Here is a 14,563-nt window from a genome sequence, read left to right as displayed (position 1 = left end):
CTGGCTGCTGCGTCCAGGCGACGACGAGGTAGGCAGCTGCGGGCTGGGCAGGGGCAGCGGGTGGCGGGCGAAGCCCTCTTTTTAAAAATGGTCGAGGAAGCGGCTCCTGTTTCCCTGCCGCTGCCTCCTTCGCTCCTGGTTCCGCTCGCAGCCTCAGACCGCGCTCTCGCGGGCGCGCGTCTCTCTCCGCCCCGGAGCAAGGCCGGGACGTTTTGCAGTTTTTCCTCTGTCCTGAGTGTGTGTTAGGGGAGCCTTGACAAAGCACCTGTTGGCGTGGAAGAGAGGAGTCCTAACTTGGATCTGTGTTCATGTGCAAAATCTATCGCCATTGTCATTAAGGGGGCAGGGAACTCCCCTAAAAAGGTTTGAACACTACGAACTACTACAGCCACCTGTGTGCAAGTCAGCACAAACATCACAGGCTTCTCTGGTGCAATTCTGTGCTTTATTTAGCAAGAGAGGAGGTTGGAAGAGGTGAACATAGCCTCTGGTCTGGAATATTAAGGGTAAAAGACACTAATATTATTGTAAAAGCCAGCAGTCTTCAATAAGACATGGGACAAACATTTAACACAAGTGTGCAGTTGAGGACTCATTTTTTTTAAAAAACAACAACAACAACAAATCAAATATTTGTATGCTGTTGCAACCCACCTTGGATCAGGCTGTGACCTGGTAGTGGTCCCCAGGGTGGATAAAAATGAATGATTTTTTTTAATGGATTTTTAAAAAATTTAAATCGGATTTTTTTTATTTAAATCGGATTTTTTTTATTTAAATCGGATTTTTTAAAATTTAAATCGGATTTTTAAAAATAAAATGCAGTGTTATATTTGTTTTAAATGTCGCAATGGTTTTGCGGCTCCCAGTTGTTGTTTTTTCCTTCGGAAATGGGTCCAAGTGGCTCTTTTGGTCTTAAAGGTTGCAGACCCCTGAGCTAGTCAGTGACTCCAACAATGCTGAGTGGGGTGTTTTTACCCCCCAGCCAAAAGATCTGATGTCACAGTGAAACTCAGAAATCTTACAAACCTGACTACTGTAGAAACCTGTTAACTTCAAAGAAGGCCTTATGTCTACACTATTAACACACCTCATGTATTTTCCTAGAGATATACAAAAGGTAAAATGAGATGGATTAAGAGATACTCAATAAAGGCACTCTGTACAAAACTAAACAAGCTTTTAGCCTTTGATAAATTGGGTTAAATTGGTATTGACTGATTTGATTTCAATTTCAATGCGTCTACTCTCAGTATAACAACATAGCTGGATACCACTCACCAATTTTTCTTGATTTCCTAATGTGCTTTCAAATACGCATCAGTGAAGACAGCCATATCGCATACAGGCAATAACTCAAAGGCAAACTTCCAGAGCCCAATAAATGCACCATGCCTTAGATTTTAGGTCGCATTCCCTCTTCACCACTTATTTGCAGCTAGGTGTACTACAGGATCTGCTCTTATGATGGATGGGTTTGTACTTCTGCTATAGCAGCTGAATATTAAGCAGTATTTAAAGAAGGAATCAATGGTAGTAATTCTGAGCACCCCAGGACAGAGCTTGGTTGTGTAGATCACCCTTCCTCAAGCTGGTATGTTCCGGATGTTTTGGCCTACAATTCCCATCAGCCCCAGCCAGTTCCATACTAGGTTACGGAAGGCAATGTATGGAATCCTTATCAAATAAAGCTCTATGTTTTTTGCCCTTATCCCACACTCAAAAGGAGTACAGGATAGCCATTTGGAGCTATCTTTGGAGAAAGAAGTGAGTGCATGTGGAATAACTGCAAGAAAGACTTAACATGGAAGCAAAGTTATTGTACAGAAATCAGATCAGATTCGATTACCCCAGGAAAAAATTATTAGGCATGAGCACTCTTTTGCTTTCACAGAAATGGTACTTTATTGAAGGCATTGAAGGCAGCCACTTGCCCACTGACAGAGTAAGGCATTGTGTATCATGCCAAGCAACTATGATACCCACACCAACCACGTAAAGCCGTCCTGTGGTTCAAAAGGTAGACACAACCTAAAAACATGCAATTCTTCAAATGGAAAACCCAAATAGCACTCTGCTCCTAATTGCCACTGGGCCCAGTCACCAGGATGCTCCACTTTGCAAGCCTCATGGAAAGGAACAGGAAGATCACACAGGGACAGAAGAATGCTCATGCAAAGTTGCTTATTTGTGGTGGATTGCGCTGTGTGGGCCAGATCAGCCCATTTCCCATTTCCATTACCTTTAATGGTACCCAAAGATTTGTGGCCAGGGGTGACTGCCTCATTTTGCTACTTCCAGTATGTGAATCATTATGGTGTCCTTATCACACACAAGGTACTGACGTGCTTCAAACTACTCTGCTGTTAATTTCGATTATCTGTTACAATTGTTTTCAAACTGCTTTTATTTTATAATTTTAATATTTACTGTAAACGGCTTAGAGGCTATACTACAATCAAGTAAAATTTTTGTTAAACGGACTAAATAAAGAAATCAGAAATTCCACCTTTTATCCAAGTAAAACTGAGAAGGAACTCTTGGGGTAGAAATGCTCCATTCTACAGACAGTCATGACACTTGCTCATTTATAACATAGTTTGGGCTGTTAAACCCTGTCAAGAACAAGAGCACACCTCGGATCTGGCAGAACTCTAGCCAAAGACAAGCCCGTCCAGCATGGTATGGCTCCAATCAAGACCGTTCTGCTTGGTACAGAGAGCTGAACAGAAGTTCACTCACCATCCAGTCTGGCATATGGAAAGCTGAGGCACCTGCATGGTTGTCCCACTTCTCCATCACAGGCACTCTGTGAGGCTTGGATTTGCGGCTGCCACAGGAAGGAGACTTTGATTTGGTTCTACGAGGCTCCCGGTTGTGCGAAGGGTTATGCAATAATCTGCAGGTGCTGCAACTCCTTCCCAAGACAGTGCTGTCTCTTCTCAAGCAGTCAACACAACACCTGGTACCTCAAGAAATTGGCTTTTGCCACAAGTCCTGGCCAGGCAAAGATTCTAAATCCTGTCTCTCATGTTTAGGCTTTCCAGCAGACACTTCCAAGGCACCACTGTCAGCACTGACTCTTAGGTCAGACTGTGTGACAGGCAGCCTCAGTGTTGTGTGAATGTGGCCATCTACCACCTGCCTATGTATATCCAACAGATGACGTCACCCAAACAGCCAATAGCAGGGATCAATAAAGCTCAAGGTCAAGAAGGCACTCTTTTACATGCACTGCAAAATAAACGTCTTCTCACATGTAGCTTTGGTGCTTGATAGCATTAAAAGTTCATGGAACTGAAGCAAAAGGGCCCAGTAGGATTTCCAGCTGCCAAGCACCTGGCAAAAGACCAGCAAGGCAGCATTTAAAATTAACTTCTGAAAGCTCTGACTTTTGGGAGAACTGCAAGGCTATTGTTCTCAGCAATTATTTGCATAGACCTCCTCTTGCCTGCAACTCCCTCTGTTGGACAGTGGCAGGCATGCAAAATCGTGTGTGTGTGCGCGCACCCACACACTTATCCAAAGAGGTCACAAAGTGAGTGTGCCGAGGAACAGACTGTGGGATCTGCATCTGTTAGCCTTCTGCTGTTCCCCAAGAATCACAAACACATCAGAACACCTCTTTCTAGGCTTCCCAAGTCAACACTGTGTAAGATTAGCAGCAGAAGTCTTAGTCTCAGTCATGTAAGCACTCCTCACCAAAAGAGAAGCCATTCTGCAAGGCTTTCAGAGCACCCAAAAGCAGAGTGCAATGAAATGTACACATTGTCAGTATTAAGTAGACAGGAATAAATGTCCTTAAGTGGCACCTGCTCTTAAACTTGCGTTTGCAACAAGCAGCTTTAACTCACATATTATTTCAGTTGCAAATTAATTTCCATTTCAGTTTTGACAGGCTTTGAGAGCCAGTGTGGTGTAGTGGTTAAGGGTGGTAGACTTGTAATCTGGGGAACCGGGTTCGTGTCTCTACTCCTCCACATGCAGCTGCTGGGTGACCTTGGGCTAGTCACACTTCTCTGAAGTCTCTCAGCCCCACTGACCCCACATAGTGTTTGTTGTGGAGGAGGAAGGGAAAGGAGAATGTGAGCCGCTTTGAGACTCCTTCGGGTAGTGAAAAGCAGGATATCAAATCCAAACTCTTCTTCTTCTCTTCTTATTACTTCTATTAGTTACCATTTCCAAACCTAACGGCGCAGGTTTCACTTTTAAAAATCTAAGCACTCAGCTCTCAAGGCCATGCATTACACTTGTCTCCAGCATTTTAAAAATGGAAGGTTTGGTTAAAGAGGAATGGTGCATGCATGATCCTGACATCACACAGACTGTGGAGGAGTGCTTTGGAGGTGTAGTGTTAAGCCCCCAGGACACACACACCCAATACCAGTTTAGACAAACCAATATTTTTATAATTGCTTGTCAAAACTGAAGTCAAAGATTAGGTCCCACACCTTTATAAAACCACTTTGAGCTCTGGTGAAGGAAAGAAGGGACAGAAATGCTTCACATACATAAAGCAGCAAATTTGCTTCTTCAACTCATTTTATTCTCATCTACATGATAGCAAGTCCTGTCTAAAACGTACTATCTTCCTTGTCAACTAAAACAAGTGATGAAGGCCAGAAATATTATCTGCGCTCAATTCAAGTAGGAAAAAGTCACCATTAAATCTGCCTGACACGAGCCATATGACACTTGGATGAAAATAACTATCCAGCCACCACTTCTTTAAAACTATCATAATATTCTCTGCTTCCTATGACCCATATTTTAAGACTCCTGGAAAAGTAGATCCTGAAAGTCATTGGGTGGCAAGGTTTCGCCATAAAATAAAACATTCACTGAAGAACCTTAAAAACACAGCAGGCTTGCAAAGCTCTCGGCAATCCAGAAAAGGGTCACCTAGTAAGAAACAGGTGGATCAGGCCCTGTCTTAAGCTGGGCGGGTGTTAAGACAGAAGTTGTAGGAAGGAGAGGCAGATTTTCTTTCAGAAATGGAAAATGGATAAAAAATATCCTGACGACTGCAGCCATTGCCCTCTGGTGTGGGCTGCCAGGGGAATCAGAGCAGCTCCAAGAGTCTTTATCACATGCTGAAGATCAAAGTTCATTTGAATGTAATCGTGGTGTAAGCCCTTGATGACTACAGTCAACTTCAACAGATGCAGAATGAGATTCTCAGCTGTCAGGTATACAAGGATGCCTTTTGGGGGGTCAAAGTGAGGTCAGAATGGGAAAGAAGTGCAAAGATCTACTGACAGTGATAATTATGTAATGCAGACACTGCTAATTAGGTTTCAAATAGCCCATACTGGTCAAGAGGGAAGTTACAAAACAGGATTTGATTTACAGTATTGGGTCTTTGGGCACTGTGATGCTCAATGTTGACACTAGAGGGAGATGTGAATCCAAAAAAACCACCTTGCAGGGCTCAAATCCAGACGACTGTGAAAAAAAATTAAGAATTGAAGTGGAAGAGGGCAAAGCAATGGAACATAAATCAACACCTCTTGGTGAGAACTTAGAACAGCCAGCAATCGCTGAGATGGATCGGTACAAGCTTTATTAGTTTTAGTGTGCTTAATCAGTCTGAGTCAAGGCTTCTCTGAGCAGAGCTGTGCTCAGGGAAGAGATTTATCGCAAGCAGGTATGCTTTAATGAGAGCTGAGAACAAATATTAAGAGAAGGTCAAAGCATGGGAAGCACATGGCAAGTGAGGCCCCACGTTAAGCAGCCAGTGCTGTCCAAGATTCAGAACACACCAGTTAAAAATCTCACAGGTGTCGCTGGCCTCTTGTGCAGATTTCTGCATGTTTTTAATCTTTCTCACGAGTGAACTGAAATTATTCCCACAAAGGAGCACAAATTGAGGTGGCAAGGCTGGAATAGGAAGTATCTGTAATTGGGATGCCACATTCCTGCAGGCTCCTGTTTACAGTAGACCTGTCTTACAAAAAAAAAAAATCAACATCAACATGAATTCTCACTTCCATTTTCCCTCTGTGTGTTTTGCTCCTAAGGTATGAAGAACTTCCCATCCAACCCTCAGAGGCTCAGTTCCTATCTATAAAAGTGACCAGGGATGCAGGTGGTGCTGTGGTCTAAACCACTGAGCCTCTTTGGCTTGCTTATTGGAAAGCTGGCGGTTCAAATCCCCACGCGGGATGAGCTCCCGTTGCTCTGTCCCAGCTCCTGCCAACCTAGCAGTTCGAAAGCATGCCAGTGCAAGTAGAAGTGTGGCGGGAAGGTAACAGCGTTTCTTTGCACTCTGGCAATCGTCACGGTCCTCAGTGCGCCAGAAGTGATTTAGTCCCGCTGGCCACATGACCCGGAAAACTGTCTGTGGACAAATGCCAGCTCCCTCGGCCTGAAAGCGAGATGAGTGCCGCAACCCCATAGTCGCCTTTGACTGGACTTAACCGTCCAGGCGTCCTTTACCTTTTTTTTTTTTAAATAAAAAGTGACCCATTTCAAAACACTGCAAGGACAAGTGAGACAGTGGAACAGGGGAAGGTGAAAAACCCTCTTCATCCAAGGACTGCATTCACTTCTGGGCATTCACTACCAGGGGCCAAAGACAATAGTGAGCAGTGCAACAAATGTGAGTTTTACCTTTCTACGGTGTGCTAGTTTCTACCTACACTCACACACACCCCTCTCTCTCTATCCTCCACCCAGGCAAGCAAGAAACATTATTGCACAAGAGCGTTCCTTCAGCAGGGAAGTGGCAGGAAATATCAAGGAATACTCTTGGATTTGTCACACCAGATTGAAAGAAGTTCAGGAGGGGCATGCAACCGGCATACACGAAGCCTTCTTCAGGCGTGACTCATTAAGGCTCTTACTCATGCCTTTTCTCATATAAAAGCCCAAGCCACCCCCGTGCCAGATGTTTGATCAAACTGACAACCTTTTGCCATTTCCACTCCTTTTTTCCCAACGGCTAGGAGTCCAGCAATCAAGAGGGACTCCAGCATCTTGCACAGTTAATTGTGCCTTTCCACTGCATGACTGGCAATTTAGTTAAGCAAATGAAGGAAGCCGGCTATTTGAATGAAGGATGGTGGTGAGCAGCAGTCTGGCACATTGCACACCCCCGATGGGATCCAAAGCGGTAAACTTACCATGTAGAAAATCCTACTCTTGCAAGGAGGATTCTTGCAGATAAGTGTCGCTCCCGAACACGTGATGCCACTTTTCAGTGAGGGGACTATTTCTGCATAACTAAACCGGGGATGTTTCACACATCACTAAAGAGAAAGCGTTTGCCTAGATTATGCTGGAGGGAAAAGCAGCTTGCAGGATTAGGGCTGTCTGTAACCACATCTTGTTCCGAAAGGCCTTGCCAGTGAGAAACTGGAGAAGGCCAGGTCAACGCGCTGGAGTTGCCCCACATTACAAAACTGGGCAGCTTAAGAGGGCAAAGTTCATCAGGACACTCTTCCAATTTACCTTTGATAACGAGTTTCTAATTTTATGAGGCAAGTGGTCAAGTTTGAAAAACTAACCAAGTGTGGCAGGAATGAAGTACAATCAGAGCAACCAGCCCACTATCTCCACTCCCCCCACCAAAGGGGGGGGGGAATCAAATGAAAAGAAACAGTAGAGGAAAGCCTTAATTGGCAAAGACCTTCCTACCATCAGTAAACTATTTTCTTATCTTTAGTACTATGTGATGGTTTTGTGCTTGTTTTTCACTGGAGACAGCTGACAGGTAGGTAGCCGTGTTGGTCTGCCATAGTCAAAACAAAACAAACAAAAAAATTCCTTACAGTAGCACCTTAGAGACCAACTAAGTTTGTTCTGGGTATGAGCTTTCGTGTGCATGCACACTTCTGGAGACAGCTGACAGGGACATCTGAAGAAGTGTGCATGCACACGAAAGCTCATACCAAGAACAAACTTAGTTGGTCTCTAAGGTGTTCCTGGAAGGAATTTTGTTATTTTTTTATCTTGTTTTGACTATGGCAGACCAACACGGCTACCCACCTGTAGCAGGGAAACATTAATTCTGGTTTCATTCCGATTAGCCCCCCCTTCCCTTCTGGGTCGAGGATCATCAGAAATATCAGCATTATTCAAATTATGACAGTTTAGGAATAAAGGAAGCTGCCTTTTAAAGAATCAGTCCATTAGTCAACTGAGTTCAGTACTGTCTACACTGACTGGAAGATCTCCTGAGATCTCTTTCACACCAGAGTCTCTCCCAGCCCTACCTGGAGATGACATCAGAGACTGGACCTGAGACCTTCTGCATGCAAAGCAGGTGTTCTATCCACAGAGCTTATGTCCCTTCCCCAATATCCATAGCTCAAAATAGCCTTTATTTTAGAATACAGAAAGGGAACCTTAAGGGGCATCTGCAAAGGAACTTTTAAAGGGAATCACATGATGTTGACATATTGGGGGGGGGGAGTTTGCATCTGGTCTTTCCACACAACCCAGATTGAAGATATGGCAAGCTATGCCATCTATTTGAGTAAAAGGTGTTCTAGAATTAAGCAAGAGTGTTCTGCACACTTCTAATTTATTGCCAACAGACTGAACCGAGAAAGCAGATAACCCAGGGGAAGTATCCTCATAGCTTCTTATGAACATGCTGCATTAGACAATTGGTCCATACCCAGCCTAGTTTAGTCTCCTCTTATTGTGATCTCAAATCCATCCCAGCCCTGCAGCTATGAGCCTTTGGGTTTGGAAGCCTGCGTCCCTCCAGACTGCTGTTCGATTCCAACTCCCATTAGCACCAGCCAGCATGCCCAACGTGTCTAGGATGGTGGGAATTATGAATCCAACACCATGTGATGGATCACAAGCTTGTCAGTAAAGATGCTAGGGACTGAATGTGAGAACTTGTACATGCAAAGCACATGCTCTAACACTGTGCATGCAAACCTTCCAGCAGCAACATTTTAAACACTGTATTCTATATGAAGGAAATATATATATGTTGAATCTATTCATCAGCACCAGGCCTCTGCAATCAAAGGAAACCCATTGAGTCTTATGTTGCTGGTGAGTGATTTACCGTATTTTCTCGTCTATAAGATGCCCCCATGTATATTTGGGGGGACGACTAAGATTTAAGAAGGGACACGGGTGGTGCTGTGGGTTAAACCACAGAGCCTAGGGCTTGCCGATCAGAAGGTTGGCGGTTTGAATCCCCACGACGGAGTGAGCTCCCGTTGTTCGGTCCCTGCTCCTGCCAACCTAACAGTTCAAAAGCACGTCAAAGTGCAAGTGGGTAAATAGGTACCACTCCGGCAGGAAGGTAAATGGTGTTTCTGTGCGCTGGTCTGGTTTGCCAGAAGCAGCTTAGTCATGCTGGCCACATGACCCAGAAGCTGCACGCCAGCCCCCTTGGCGGCAACCCCAGAGTTGTCCACGACTGGACCTAATGGTCAAGGGTCCCTTTACCTTTTTAAGATTTAAGAAAATGTGGGGAGATGTATCTGTGCATAAGACGACCCCTAATTTTTGACATTATTTTTTAGGGGGGGGGGACCTAGTCTTATACACGGAAAAATACAGTATTTGTGTACAAGGATATCAAGGCCAACCTTCACTGCAAAGATTCCAGGACAGTTTAAGAGAGATGTTGAGAGTGGAGAGGCTCTGTGGGTCCCCATGTGGGTCCTCTCTGATTAAGTACCCAACACTATTTTTCTAGTCATTAAACAGCCCTGAACAAACCACATACCCTTCCCCATTGTATCAACTGTATCCTTTAGAAATGGCCTGTCTAATGAATGCTCTAGCCTTGTGCATGCAAAGTGCCCAGAGTTCATGGTAAACAAAATCTCTGAAAATATTATAAGGTGATGTCGAGATGCCATAATCAAAATTGTCAGTCTTGACAAGGAGGAGGAGGGTAGGGGGATGAATAAAGAGTGAGAGCAAGGAGTAGGAAGGAAGCAAAAATACAAAAGTTGTAACATGTCATAAAACCCTTTTTTGGTTCAAGAATACCAAGCTCAAGCAAGCAAAAACAACTCCGCAAGCAAAATTTGTCGAAGTCTGACTCACAGAGGGGCAGGGGTGGAGGGGGTCATTCAAGAACACACTGGGTAATAACCTCAAGGAGATGAATATAGCAGTGGGGATTTGCATGAGGTACTGAGCAGGCACTGTTGATTAGGTAACAGAGGGAATGAAAACTGGTATGATTGCTCACACATTGCTTTCATGCAAATAGTCAGATTAGCACCAATAAAGGAGAGTTTATCACCATGCTTATGTGTTAAGATGAGAAGAGGGACCTTTTGGCTGTGCAATTGGGGTCTTTTTACTATTCTTAGCACTGTGAGCTTAAGCGGGTTTATTTTGAGTAAGCTGCCTCCTCTGTGATAAATAGAGCTGCCGACAGTGGTCAGAGAGTCCAGATTACAAGATGCACATTACCCTAATGGGAAATGCCCCAAAGTCAAGAGCAGCCACTGCCCTCATGTGGGAATGGAACAGGGGTACAAGAGCAGGATCTGCTGGGGCTGGTATGCCTGAAGGGAAGAATTTACATCAGAAGGATACACTAAAGTTAGTGAAAGATTGATTTCTCATTATCCCACCCCAAGAACACCCACTGACATTTGCCCAGAGGGGCTATATCAGGGGTAGGCAACCTAAGGCCCATGGGCCGGATGCGGCCCAATCACCTCCTCAATCCGGCCCGCAGATGGTCCAGGAATCTGTGTGTTTTTACATGAGTAGAATGTGTGCTTTTATTTAAAATGCATCTCTTGGTTATTTGTGGGGCACAGGAATTCATTCATTTTATTTTTTTTTCAAAATACAGTCCGGCCCCCACAAGGTCTGAGGGACGGTGGACCGGCCCACGGCTGAAAAAGGTTGCTGACCCCTGGGCTATATCCTGCTTTATGAACCCCCTTTCTCCTCAGAAGAGTTCTCTATCATGGGAAGGAGCTTTACTGCATTCAAGGTCACAAAGCCTGTAAGGTTAATTATCAGAACCATGAATGCAACTAGCTCACCTGAATGCAGCCTACCTGGTGTCTTCCAGAATAAAATGGTAGCTCCTAACTGCAGTTCTCAGTCCTGTGAGCCAAAAGCCCTTCTTCAAAAGACTCGGGGCATGAACATACCATACTGGGGGAGGGATTCAAAGCAAACTTGAGGATTATCCTCTTTTAATGTATATTGGATCAAAAGGAAGGGAGTTTACAATTTAAATGCCAAAAAAGCCACAGTAAGCAAAATCACCATAAAACAGTGGTTCCCAACTGGTGTTCTATGGACCTCAGGGGGTCCACGTGACCCACCCAGCTGTCTGGTACATCCCGTTCTTGGGGGCCGTGCTCTCATGCAAGATTGCAGCGCCCTAAAACATGTGAGATTGCTTCCTGACATAACAGTATTGCTTCTGTAACTTGCCTGGGTTTGAAATTTGGTGAAGTGACTTAAAAATGGGGGGCTGAGTGAGGAAAACCTTTTCGGACTTCCTTTCCTACCCCTCACTCCAAACATTTCTCTCTACTCAGTGAGTTACATTAGGCAAGGTGAGAAAGGAAACTGCCAAAGGCCAACCAACAAGATTCATTGATCAGTGAGGCTCTGAAACTCAGCTAGCTGTCCTGATTGTAGAACTCAGTAAAGCAGGCATCAGGAAAGCTTCTCATTCAGAACTATTGCATGACTTGTTTTTATAAAAAGCATTGCTTCCAAGTTGGAGATCCTACTGGCTGAGCAGGCAGGCAAAGCAGGCCAGCCAGCCCTGAAAGCCACAGAACTTTATGGGTTGTCTTCAATACTAATCATATTCAGAGCAGACTCACATAAATTTATGGATGCACCTAACCTGTTTGTTTTTTTTCTTAAAAACAAACCAACAAATTAAAAACCTAGCCCACTGGGCAGGTATCAGAAAATCAAACAAGCCAAGATGTAATGAACCATAGTTTAATAAATCAAGAGTCAGTGTTATATGCAAACCAGGTCACTAAGTGGCAAGATTTGAGTGGTATGCACCTATTAATATCATTGAAAGAACTGTCCTGGCTTCCATTTTGGTATTAACCTTTTAAATGGGCCCCAGTTCAAAAATAGGCTCCACCTGCAGGTGCCAAAAGTAGGGGAATCATCTTGACAATTCTTCCAGGGGTGTGAAATTAGCGGGAGGCTACAAAACATGCATCTGATAGCCATGGTAGGATGTTCATGGGGGCAGTCACAATTTTTATTTCCCCCATCCAACTGATGTTTTGTCATAATGAAGCACTCACTGCTCAGGAAGGATTCTGAGAAATAGAAAAGTAACTGTCTCTGGGTGAGGAGTGCAGCAGCAAAACACATGGTGGCAAGAGAGCAAAAGCGAGCCATTTCTGCCCAAGTTTTCATTAGAGGAAAAACTTGTGACTCAGCACTACTTTTTGAAGCTGTAAATAGCCTGGTGCCCAAGTATGTAAAATACTGCCTTTTTTCCATATAAAGCTGCCCATCAAGATCTTCTGGTCCCTCTCTGGGTGCTTTTAGGCAGCTGGTGGGTACAGAAATGGCCTTTTTTGTCATAGCACCCTACATTATATACGGTAACTCTCCCCTTAGACAAGTTTGTCTAACATTATTTTTTAGGCATTAAAACTGTTTCCTCGGTTTTTCAATTAACATCTTCAGTCCTCCAATAGTTTCAGCTGCTGCTTTTATCTCTGGCTGTGTTGTTTTTAATAATGGTTCAGTGTTTTAAATACTGTACTTTTATTGCAGTTTTAACACACTGGCTGGGTTGGGTTACAATGCTGGTCATAAACTATGGTTAAGCAAACCAGTTTGCATGCTAGTTTACCATTCACTTCTCCCTATCTGGAGCAGGGAAACAAACTATAGAGTTGCATCTAAAGCAACCATAATCACTGGTTCAAATGCAACACTAAGCCATCTGGTTCATGGTTTGTTTCCCCAAGAATGGCATAATGGATTGGGAGACCTCAAGGTTTGTGCATCCTATGATTCAAGGCCAGGATTACATCCAAACTCAGCCACTGTTATACAGACTGAATAAACTGTTTTACTTTGTAGTGAAGTGCCTTGAAATCTTTATGAAATGAAAGACAAAATATAAATCCAAAAAACAGATGAAGAGCTTTAGTCTGAAACACCTGGGTTCAGGTAGCATGAGCTCACGAGGTTACGGTACCTTCAGGCAAGGAATTCTATCGGTTAACACCCCACCTGTAAAATGGGAACAGTAAACTTGTTCACTGGGTTATTTTGAAAAGAAATGAGTGACAGGATTGAAGTCCTTCAATATTAAAAGCTCTGCAGAAAAGGAAAAACAAGGATATTTTAAAAGAATCATGCCACACCCTAGCCTGAGGACTACAGGTGGATTATAGCATCCACACAATGATAAGGCTTCCCTGGCCCAAAGGTACGCCACCTGAATTAAACACAGCTCCTCCACCTACACCCTTGGCTCGACCTCAAGGGCGTGCCTTGTAATACAACCACCACGGTTAATGCCTCCCTCCAAGCAGCTTAAAACACATTTCCAGTCTCTCTCAAATTTCCACTTTCTCCAGCACACTCCCCCCTTCTCACTTACTCATTCCCTCTCTAACCTCAAACTAAGCAGCTATTTCTATCCCCAGCTCCTCCTGCAAGCTCCTATACTCCTTCCCCAACCTGATATCCTCCGGATCTTTTGGGACCACAATTCCCATCATCCCTGACCATTAGCCATACTGGCTGGGGCTGATGGGAGTTACAGTACATAATTGTCTGGGACACATCAATTTGGGAGCAGCTGTCCTTTAAACCACCTGTTTCCCAGAAGGAGATGACCCTAGGGGCAACCTTCAAGCTGCCTTCTTCTGCCACATTTACTCTTTCATCTGCATTATATTGCACTTGTCTGCCTCAAGCCTTACCCACCTAGGTAATTACCTATGAAGACCACAGATTAAGCCTCGCAACAGATGGGCTCAAGGCAATCCAACACATTCTTTGGCAGCAGATCAGAGTTTTCCATTAAAAATTCCCTCAGCAGGAAGCTGGCACCAATCACGGTTCTGAGAAGGGTGTCTACATGATGGATATGCATTTCCAAAACATGCCTGCTTCAAAGAATCACAGAGCTGGGAGGGACCCTTAAGGGTCATCTAGTCCAACCCAGGGAATCAATGCTTCACACACTGCTTTTCTAGGTGCTTACTTTAAAAACCACTGAGGGGGTAAACTGCTACTGCCATTGGCAGTCTAGGTAAAAATAAAAAAAGTGTTCACATCCCAACAAGAATTGCCTTGCCAAGATCCCAAGCTCAGACCTCTCCAAAGGGAGATACAAGTTGCTAGATACAAGTTCCTTCGTGCTCACAAAAGCCAGCCTTCCCTCCCCAACCATTCCCATATGCATCATCAGCCCGTCACAAACTGTTGCTTCTCTTAGCAAACCACGCAGAACATGCACACACACATCTTGCTTCCCGCAGAGAATTTGTTCCAATGAACCACATAAGAAACGCTGGCAAGGAATCACATGTAATTGGATGACATCACTAGACAGAGCGTGTCATTTGCGAGAAGCCTCCTGCACTCTGGGGCCTAACCCTGG

At 44.3% G+C, this 14,563-nt stretch overlaps 1 protein-coding gene across 3 annotated transcripts in view; it reads right to left on the bottom strand.

Moving 5' to 3' along the window:
- The window catches only part of AHCYL2 (adenosylhomocysteinase like 2), an 84,399-nt gene that overhangs the window by 46,146 nt on the left and 23,690 nt on the right, over positions 1-14,563 (bottom strand). The window contains exon 1 of one of the 3 annotated variants that reach the window (XM_033162758.1): positions 7,125-7,145. The exons of 1 other annotated variant lie outside the window; for it this stretch is intronic. In XM_033162758.1, coding sequence (XP_033018649.1) covers positions 7,125-7,127 — 3 coding nt within the window. In that variant the 5' untranslated portion in view covers positions 7,128-7,145. Of the gene's footprint in view, positions 1-2,742; positions 2,815-7,124; positions 7,146-14,563 lie in introns of those variants that run through there. One more of the 3 variants, XM_033162756.1, reaches the window with a different exon arrangement.

This window comes from Lacerta agilis, chromosome 10, assembly GCF_009819535.1.
Source record: "Lacerta agilis isolate rLacAgi1 chromosome 10, rLacAgi1.pri, whole genome shotgun sequence".
Taxonomy (NCBI): Eukaryota; Metazoa; Chordata; class Lepidosauria; order Squamata; family Lacertidae; genus Lacerta; species Lacerta agilis.
This window is presented reverse-complemented; position numbering and strand designations above follow the sequence as displayed.